This window comes from Zalophus californianus, chromosome 10 (assembly GCF_009762305.2).
Source record: "Zalophus californianus isolate mZalCal1 chromosome 10, mZalCal1.pri.v2, whole genome shotgun sequence".
NCBI classification, from domain to species: domain Eukaryota; kingdom Metazoa; phylum Chordata; class Mammalia; order Carnivora; family Otariidae; genus Zalophus; species Zalophus californianus.
In genome coordinates, this window is record NC_045604.1 from 57,080,802 (window position 1) to 57,091,655 (window position 10,854).

Sequence of the window (10,854 nt, forward strand, 5' to 3'; positions counted from 1 at the left end):
AGAGCCTAAAAATAGGATTTGGCACTTGGGCAATAACATCATTGTTGGCAATGGCTGTTTTTGTTGTTACTTAGTAGTGATATTTTTTCTTTTCTCCTCGCAGTGCAAACCACCATGCAGGGAAGGTGGTAGTGCATAATTAATCACATAATTTTCTCTTGACAGGATGCTCCACACCGCTGGGTATGGAAAGTGGAAAGATAGAAAACAAGCAAATCACAGCTTCCTCATTTAAAAAATCGTGGTGGGGAGATTACTGGGAACCCTTCCGTGCCCGTCTTAATGCCCAGGGTCGTGTAAATGCCTGGCAAGCCAAGGTAAAATCCGCCTATGAATGGAATTCTCTCAGCCGTCCAGAAGAAAGCAAGGGCCCTCACTACAGGAACCGTGGGGGTCCTGGGAAGTCAGAAAATAATCTCCCGTTTCAGCAGATTATGATCCTAGGTCTGAGAATCTAGGATATCTATTGACTTGATAACTTTAGCTCTGACTTTGGCTCAGAGAGGGTATTTTTCATCTCTCTGGTTCTTGGTCTAGTCTTGATTTTTATCAGGGGTGGGCAAATTTCTTCTGCAAAGGACCAGATAATAAATATTTTAGACTCTGTGAGCCATACATTCTCAGTCATAACTACTCAACTCTGCCATTGTAGCAGGAAAATAGTTATAAACAACACATAAATGAGCATGGCTGTGTTCCAATAAAACTTCATTTACAAAAACAGGCAGGGAGTCAAATATGGCCCTTGGGCTATAGTTTGCCAATTCCTAATTAAGACAACTTATATTAGTGATAAATGATTCAGATTTGCAGCACTTTTTTTTCACGTTTTAACAATACTTTTCTTTTTCTTAATAGTGCTATTTAAATTTGTTTTGTTCCCTTTTTTTGAGAACTTTGTGACATTCCTTTAGACACCTGGAGGCATGGCAAAATGCGGCAAAACCAGGGTTTATATAAATCAGTGGCCTAAGTTTAAGAAGCATCTTCCAGAGAGTCATAGTGCCCCTAATATTAACCCATTGGATATTCCAGTGACTTAGTTTTAGGGTAACAGTTAATAGTTGACTCATTTTTATTTCACTCTTCAACTGACTTGAAGAATCACAGTGGCATCAGAAATCAGAATGATTCTATCAGTCAACTTAACCCTTCCTTATTTTCTATCCTCCTATGTTTCTCCCTTAAGATACCTACATTCCAGTCCCCTGGACCCCTTAGAATTCCAGGTGCTAGCCATATGTTAGGCTGTCAGCACGCTAGTGGAGAAAACAGAAGAGCTTGGACCCCAAACAGATGGTCTTGGGAGACATCTGTGTCTCGAAACTCATTTCTGGTCCATCACAGACTCACGGAATGTAAGAACAGCAAGGGGTTTAAAAGCATCCGGTCCAGACTTTTCCTTTTAAGTTTAAACACAAAGAAGATTAAATCATTTTAGCTTAGTTTGGTGGCAGAATCAGGAAGCGCATTCTCCTGACGGTCAGCGGTCCTCCCACCATTTGAAGCCACTCAGACACCTCATGGTGCAATTTTGCGGAAGGGGAAACAGAGACCTAAAGAAGTTAAAATAATAAAAGTAATAATGTTATACTACATTACATTTATATAATTATATAAATAAAATAATTTAAAAAATGAAAGAAAAAGTTAAGGAGAAAGGATGTCATCCAATTTTTTTCCCAGATAACTCGTTAGATCTGCTCATGGTATAACTTTGTCACCCTACCCTGTATTTTACAGCTTTTTGAAAAATTTTGCTCTGTATACAATTTGCTCTTAGTCTTTGTGATATAATAATGGCTTCAAAGATGAAATACTAATGCTAATTTTTAATGCCATCATTTTAAATCTGGAATTCTAGATCAGAACTGTTTCACTTCATCTTCTATTAGAATCAGATATCTTTATAGGGTCTCTTTAGGGAGGGTAAAAAAAAGTCTCAGCCAGACTGAGACAGGCACACATGCAAACTGAGGCATCTCTACCTCTTTTATACCTATAAAAAATTGTTATGTCTTCAAAACCCTCTAGCTCTCTACCTCTGTATCACTGGTACGACCTGGATTGGATACTATACAGCTTGAAGATACACTAAGAAACCACCAAATGTCACCAGAGGGTGTTACAAAATTAACAAAAATTAATTAATACAATAATTTTAATTCAATTAATTTGCTTTAAAAATACATATAGTATATGAATTATACATATATCTGTGTATCAGTATATACACATACATACATGTACACATAAGTGATGTTAAAGAAATACATCACTATTCATTATTTCATATAGAACTGAATGAGACTATGGGGCATGATAAATCTCCCAAAGGTGAAAATTTGTCTCAGATTACTCCAAAACTCAGTTAGCCCTTCTGATCCTCTTTCTCCAAGTATGATTAGGCACTTCATTAGGCCAGAGACGGGACAGCTACCATACCATATCAAGTCATAGTCATGGCTTTATTAGGTCTCTCAAGTATTACATTTATTTGAAATATCAGAAAAGAAGAAATTGGACTACTTCCCCTGGTTGACATAAGCAAGGGAAAGAAAAGTGGAACTTTTTCTAAAATAAGTTAGAGAAAGGATACTATCCAATTCTTTCCCAGATAACCCATCAGCAATATCATCATGGCATTTAAACAAATTTGGTTAAGAGAAAAATATTTACAGATAATTTAGCAATCTAATATTTTTTTCTCAAGTACGATTCATTTATTTATTCATTCAAAAAATATTTGTTTAACACCAACTGTGTGCCATGCATTGGGCTAAGTACCTGAAAACAAAATACAGTAAATCCGTGCCTTCAAAGAGGGATACAAATAAGTAAACCATTATTGTACGATATATGAAATACTCTAGTAAAAGTTTATATATGTCTGAGACAGCAAACAAAAAGGAACAGGGAAGTCCTCTAGGAGACAGAGAATCCTAAGGGATGAGACAGAAAAGAGAGCCTTTTGAGGACTGCACATTTCTGAGTATCTTGGTCTAAAAAATTGAAGGTTTTAACATCTGCCTTATTCATGTGTCCTCATCATTTTCACAGGCAAACAACAACAAACAGTGGTTACAAATTGATCTGCTCAAAATCAAGAAAATAACTGCAATTGTAACACAGGGTTGCAAGTCTCTGTCCTCTGAAATGTACGTGAAGAGCTACACCATCCACTACAGTGATCAGGGAATGGAATGGAAGCCTTACAGGCAGAAATCCTCCATGGTGGACAAGGTACAGGGTGCTGTCATGACAACAACAAAGCAATTCACAAACTGTTATGACGAGAGAAATGCCTTACATTTGCAAACAGCTCTTTGCATTTGACAAATATGCACTGACATGCGCCTCCTCCCTAAGAAGTCTGAACCCTCGCTCAGCAGGTAGCTCCTCTGGGGACAGAGACCATGCAGGTCATCTTTCCGCGGTGGCTGAGCCACCTGTGAAATAGTGAGAACCAAACACCAGGGGGCGGTGTGAAGCTTAATTAGCTCTGATTGAGAAAGATGGTAGCGTTGTCTCAGTCGGCTTGCACTGCTGTAACAAATGATCGTAGATGGAAGCAACAAACACTTCTTTCTCACGGTTCTGAAGGCTGGAATCCAAGAGCAGGGTGCCAGGATGGTTGGGTTCCCGGTGAGGGCTCTCTTCTTGGTTGTGTCCCCACATGACTTTCCTTGGTGCAGGAAGAGAGAGATCCCATGTCTCCTCTTGTTTTTATAAGTGTGTTAATCCCATCATGAGGGCCCCACCTTCACAGCCTACTCTAATCCTCATTACCTCCCAAAGGCCCCACCTCCTAATACTATCCCATTGGGGGTTAGTGTTTCCATGTATGATTTTGAGGGGGACACAAACGTGTAGTCCATAACAGGGGTCTAGAGAACCTTCCACTGTGAAATAACATCATATTAACATTATCTTGGGTAAACTTGTTATCTTTGAGACAGAATGAGAGAGAGAGAGAGAGCACATGAGAGGGGGGAGGGTCAGAGGGAGAAGCAGACTCCCTGTTGAGCAGGGAGCCTGATGCGGGACTTGATCCAGGGACTCCAGGATCATGACCTGAGCCGAAGGCAGTCGCTTAACCAACTGAGCCACCCAGGCGCCCCGGGTAAACTTGTTATCTTGACTGATCAAATACCCACGGCCATAAAGCTTTTTGTATCATGTTTTTAAGCAGAAGACAATTGTTATCTTAACTGATGAGGAAACTAATTTCCTGCAAGACGAAGTACCCTATTATACTCCTTAATTCCCAGTCACGTGTTTTTAAAATGCTACTAGGGCAAAACTAAGGAGATGAGCCTAATATTCCAGGAAGGGAAATCAGGCTGGAGCCAGTAAGAGGGGCCACATAGGAGAAGGGGATGACCTTTACCAAATGCTCATCATGCACTCAGACCTTATCTCGGTGAATGAATTTGAACCTCTCTCTCTTTTTAGTAAACTCCTGGGTTGTTTGGTTGGTTGGTTGGTTTGGCTGGTTTTATCTGTCACTGTACCAGGATGTCTTTATAGTTGGGTAAGTATCATTGTCATAAACAAATAGTGACTCAGCTGCTGCTGTGTTTAAATCCTGGGGAAACTGCTGCGGATGCAAAAAGGAAAAAAACCAAGTCATAAAACACAGTTCAATTGAGAATAGAAGGCATTTGCCAAAAAGAATAAGTAAAAACACATGGTTGCATTTTATTTTAAATGTTAGTGACAACTAACCATTATCTGTCACTTACAGTGCACTTGTCATATGTTTACATACTTAAAAAAAATCTTTGTAACGATTTCTGTCAGGTAAACTTTTATTACCCCCATTTTGCCAGTGAGAATATAAGTCACCTGCCCAAAGTCACACAGCTACCAAGGGGCTAAGGGCAGAGATGGTTTCGAAGCTGCTTCATAGCACCCTGTCAGCTGCCAGACCTCTTTATTTTTCCGACTCAGATCATGGGTGAGATGGAATCCCTAAAGAGCTCTGTTAGACATGTGATCTCATAACTGACTGAAGATCATCTCTGATAACATTGTATGTGTTCCTTGATACCCTCAGCTGGAGCTAAAATTGCAAAAGAAAAAAAAATATCTGTAAGATTTTTATACCCATCATATCTCTATTAAAGATCTTACCATATTTTTCTTTCAGATTTTCAAAGGAAATAATAATATCAAAGGACACGTGAAGAACTTTTTCAACCCACCAATTATCTCCAGGTTTATCCGCATCATTCCTAAAACATGGAATCAAAGTATTGCACTTCGCTTGGAACTCTTTGGCTGTGATATTTACTAGAATTGAATATTCAAAGACATAGGAAGGACTCAAAGATATCAAGCCATTTGGAACGGGCAATGTATTTTATACTATTTTAAATGTTAATTTTCAGTATTTCCTTTTTTTATATTAGAGAATAAAATTTTATATATGAAACTTTCATAATGTAAACTCCTTGCCACAATTCAGTGAGATGATAACTATTAATTCTTCATTAATCTGAATATAGATGGGAATATATCAAGAACCAACAAGCAAATGGCTTCTTTCACAATGATTAAAAATGCTATGTAAAATAATATTTATGTAGTTGGCATGCTTCATTATAGTTCTTTTAAAACCTACACACACTAATAAAAGAGATATTACTTTTTAAAAAGCCATTTATAGACCTGGATAGCTTTCACTCCTACCTTAAAAAAAAAAAAATAACAACTGTGATTTCAGAGTAAAGGAAACAAGGTTTTAAATGGTTCATTTTTCTTGACGTGGCAAGAAAAAAAAAATCATACCATATGAAATAATGAGTGCTTAAAATACCCTGTCTTACCTATATGACAATGATTTTTCTGGCCCTCTGTGAGTAAAGATACAGTCATCCCAGCTTGTGAATCTGGCCTGGTCTCCCTTGGCACCGATTTACTTATTGATGTTCTGAGTGAGGGGTCTTTAGACATGGAACACAACCAAAATAACCACGGAAGAAATGAACATGTAGCCTTGGCTTCATTCTAGTTGGCACTGCAATGGCATACTGTTTCAAAACTAGATTCACCTAAGGGAAAGCTAAAACCTGCAAAACAGCATTGGAACCATTGGCCCAAAGGCAACTGTTCCTGCTGAGACTGGCAAGCCTCTGAAACTCACCTTCAGTGCCCTTCTCTGCATGGCTCCAACCTCCTCTTCCGTCCTCAACAACTTCCTCTTTCCACGCTCCCTTCCCTGGGAACTTGGCATTCAATGATCCCATAGATGTTGTGAGACTGGGGAGCTTTCTGGCCTCCTTGAAGTCACATGGAACAGTCACTGGTGAAGCTATCTTTCTATGGAACAAACCACTCCAAATCTTAATGCTTAAAACAAGGTAATTCTCTCTCATGATTCTGTGGGTTAACTGGGCTCAGCTGGGTGGTTTTATGGCTGGCTTCATTTGGGGTCCCCAGTGAGGTTATAGTCAGACATGGCTCTAACCAGAGTCATCAGAAGGCTCAACGAGGTGTTGAAACAGCTGATTCTCTGTCACACTCCATGTGGTTTCTGGTCCTCTCCTCTTTACATGGCTTCCAAGTGGTCTATCCATTGGATGTCTCCAACAGGGGAGCTGGACTTCTTGTAAGGTGATTCAGCCTCTTCAAAGCAAGTGTTCACAATTTAGGAAGCAGAAAGCTAGGCCCAGAACTGGCACAGCCTCACTTTGGTTAACCCAAGTCACAGGTGCATCCCAAGGAGTATAATTCATTGGGACCATCTTTAGATACTGTCAGAGTTATCTATTGCGTCTGTGGGGGGGCTGAGTCCTGTGAATGTATATAGGAGCTTCAAATATCCACAAAACATTGGCTTTCATTATTTGTTCCCACCTTTATTGAAATACATTTGATAAGTAAAATCATAATGTATTTAAGTGTACAACTTGTTGATTTGGCATATGTATATGTTGTGAAAGTGTTCCCATTATCAAGTTAATTAATATGTCATCACCTCACGGTTACTTTTTTTTTTTTTCATCAGAATGCTTAAGACCTACTATCTTAGCAAATTTCAAATACACAATACAGTATTAACAACTATAGTCCCTGTGCTATATATTAAATCCTCAGAACTCATTCATCCTATAACTGAAAGTTTGTACACTTTTACTAGCTTCTCTCCATTTCTCCCCCTGGCAACCACCACTCTATTCTCTGCTTCTATGACTTTGATTTTTTTTTTACTTCCACATACAGTGATACCACGCAATATTTGTCTTTCTTTGTCTAGCTTATTTCACTTGGCATATGACCTCCAGGTTCATTCATATTGTCATCAATGGCAAGACTTCCTTCTTTTTTTTAAGGCATAATAATATCCCATTGTGTGTATACCACAGTGGAATTTTTTCTTCTCTCTTTTTTTAAAGATTTATTTATTTATTTCAAAGAGAGAGAGAGAGAGAAAGCAGGGGGATGGGGCAGAAGGAGAGGGGGAGAGGATTTCCAGCAGACTCCCCACTGAGTGCAGAGTCCAACTGGGGCTTGATCCCATGACCTGGAGATCATGACCTGAGCCTCTATCAAGAGTCAGATGCTTAACCAACTGAGCCACCCAGACGCCCCTGTATACCACATTTTCTTTATCCATTCATCGATCGGTGTACACTTAGGTTGCCTCCATAGCTTAACTATCGAGAATAATGCTGCAATGAACATGGGAATACAGATACCTCTTCAAGCTGGTGATTTGGTTTCCTTTGGTTGTATGTCTACAAATGGGATTGCTAAATAATATGATAGTTTTATTTTTAATTTCTTGAGGAAGTACCATACTATTTTCCATGGAGTCTAGTGCCACTCACAGTGTGCATCCTTGTCATTATTTGTTGTCTCTTGTCATTTTGATAAGTCATTCTAACCAGGTGTGAGGTGATATTTCATGGTTTTGATTTGCATTTCCTTGATGATTAGTGATGTTGAGGATCTTTTCATATATCTGTTGGCCATTTATATGTCTTCTTCGAAAAATGTATATTCAAGGGCGCCTGGGTGGCTCAGTCAGTTAAGTGACTGCCTTTGGCTCAGGTCATGATCTTGGAATCCCAGGATCAAGTCCTGCATCGGGATCCCTGTTCAGTGGGGAGTCTGCTTCTCCTTCTGACCCTACCCTCTCTTGTGCTATCTCTCTCTCTCACTTTCTTTCTCAAATAAATAAAATCTTTAAAAAAAGAAAAATGTATATTCATGTCCTTTGCCCATTTTTTATTTGGGTTATTTTGCTATTGAATCATATGAGTTCGTTGTATATTTTGGATATTAATCCCTTATTGGATATATGCTTTGCAAATATCTTCTCCCATTCAGTAAGTTGTGTTTTCACACAACTTAATGGCTTAGAATGGGATCCTGTTCTGGACAAAGGTTAGGGTTAGGGTTAGGGTTAGGGTTAGGGTTAGGGTTAGGGAAGGGAATCGGGAATGTAAAAATCAAAACTGTCCTGAGGTGAAAAGTATGCTTTGGCTTAAAAAGGCATATAGTATATTATTTACATCTTTTATCATTATTACTTATTTCTTGGAAGAGAATCATTTCTAGCTTTCTCAAAGCCACGTATTAACCTGGCTGTGTTCTGCATTTTTCTCATTTTAGCCTTTGAGATAATTATCAGACATTCTGCACTTTTTAAAATCTCATTTTATAAAGAATTCTCTTACTGGCTATGTAGAATACCACCTACCAGATAGAACAATTTTTGTACTTATGAACCTGCCATTTTCTTAGAGATGTCTTGTTGAGTAGAATAACACTATGATTTAAAGCTTACAGTAAAAATGCCAAACCTTGTGCTTGTTTCCCTTTGTCCAGAACAGGATCCCATTCTAAGCCATTATTTGAAATAGAGTTCATAACATATAGTCATTTTTCTCCACAGGATATTTTCATTTCAGAACATAAGCTGCAAAATGGCAAATGACTAAGTCAATTATAAAGAATTTATAGCATAATAAATGCCAGTTTACAGTAACTGGCAACAGACTTCTACACCAAAACCTAGAAGTTGCTGCAGTAGAGGTCACAACTAACATGATTCTTACATGTGCTCCGACTTTGTTTACAACAAATTACTGCCATAAAACCCAGAAAAGAAACTTTAGTGGGTCCTTTCAACACACCTTTTCAAAAATTAATTGACCATATATGGATAGGTTTATTTCTGGACTCTATTCTGTTCATTGATCTACATCTGTTTTTATGCCAATAGCCTACTTTTTTATTACTATAGCTTTATAATGTAGCTTGAAATCAGTAAGTGTGATGTCTCTCTTTTCTTCTTCTTTCCCAAGATTGCTTGGATATTTGGGTCCTTTTGTGGTTATATGAATTTTAGGATTTTTTCCCTATTTCTGTGAAAAATATCATTGGAGGGCGCCTGGGTGGCTTAGTTGGTTAAGCGACTGCCTTTGGCTCAGGTCATGATTCTGGAGTTCCAGGATCGAGTCCCGCATCGAGCTCCCTGCTGCTCAGCAGGGAGTCTGCTTCTCCCTCTGACCCTCTCCCCTCTCATGTGCTCTCTCTCTCTCATTCTTGCTCTCTCAAATAAATAAATAAATAAAATCTTTAAAAAAAAAAGAAAAATGTCATTGGAACTTTGATAGGGATTGCACTGAATCTGTAGATCACTTTGGATACTATGAACATTTTAACAATACAAACTCTTGTAATTCATGAGTAGGGAATGTTTATCCATTTATCTATGTCTTCAGTTTCTTTCATCAGTGTTTTATAGTTTTCAGTGTACAGATATTTAATCTCCTTGGTTAAATGTATTCCTAAGTATTTTATTTTGATACTATTGTAAGTGGGATTATTTTCTTAATTTCTCTTTCCAATAGTTAATTGTTAGTATATAGAAATGCAACAGATTTTTGTATATTGATTTTGTATATTACAACTTTACTGAATATATTAGTTCTAACTATAATATATATATAAAACATTATAAGAATAGTGTTTTGATGTAGTCTTTAAGGTTTTCTAATATAACATCATGTCATCTGCAAATAGAAACAATTTTACTTCCTCCTTTCTGATTTGGGTTCCTTATTTCTTTTTCTTGCCTAATTGCCCTGACCAGGACTACCAGTGCTATTTCAAATAAAAGAGGGAAGAATGGGTATGCTTGTCTTGTTCCTGATCTTGTTCCACTGAATATGATGTTTAGCTGTGGATTTGCCATATATGGTCTTTTTATGTTGAGGTATTTTTCTTCTATACTTAACTTGTTGGGAGTTTTTACCATGAAAAGATGATGAATTTTATTAAATGTTTTGACTACATCTATTGAAGTGATATTACAATATAGATTCTTCATTTTATTAATGTGGTATATCACATTTATTGACTGCATACATTGAAATACCTTTGCATCCCAAGGATAAATCCCACTTGATCATGGTGTTTGAGCCTTAATACCGTATTGTCAAATTCAGTTTGCTAATATTTTGTTGAGGATTCTTGCATCTATATTCATCAGGGATATTGGGTTGTAATTTTCTTTTTTGGCATGTCTTTGACTTTCATGTGAAGGCTCATACTCTGGCATTGGTAGGGGCTCATAAAATGAGTATGGGAGAGTATCATCCTGTTTAATTTTTTGTAGGAGTTTCAAAAGGATTGGTATTAATTCTTCCTTAACTGTTTGGTGGAATTCACCCATGAAGCCATGTGGTCCTGGGCTTCCTTTTGTTGGGACGCTTTTGATTACTGCTTCAATTTCCTTACTCATTATTGTTCTGTTCAGATTTTCTATTTCTTCATGATTCATTGGCAGGTTATATGTTCCCAAGAATGTGTTAATTTCTTCTGGGTTATCCTAGAAGG

General features: G+C 37.8%; 1 protein-coding gene across 4 annotated transcripts in view; it reads left to right on the forward strand.

The window, feature by feature from the left end:
• The window catches only part of F5 (coagulation factor V), a 70,389-nt gene extending 64,596 nt beyond the window's left edge, over positions 1-5,793 (forward strand). For 3 of the 4 annotated variants that reach the window (XM_035722431.1, XM_035722432.1, XM_035722433.1), the window contains 3 exons: positions 166-317; positions 3,061-3,243; positions 5,153-5,793. In XM_035722431.1, coding sequence (XP_035578324.1) covers positions 166-317; positions 3,061-3,243; positions 5,153-5,299 — 482 coding nt within the window. In that variant the 3' untranslated portion in view covers positions 5,300-5,793. The remainder of the gene's footprint in view (positions 1-165; positions 318-3,060; positions 3,244-5,152) is intronic. The other variant, XM_035722434.1, reaches the window with a different exon arrangement.
• Positions 5,794-10,854: the final 5,061 nt, after the last annotated feature.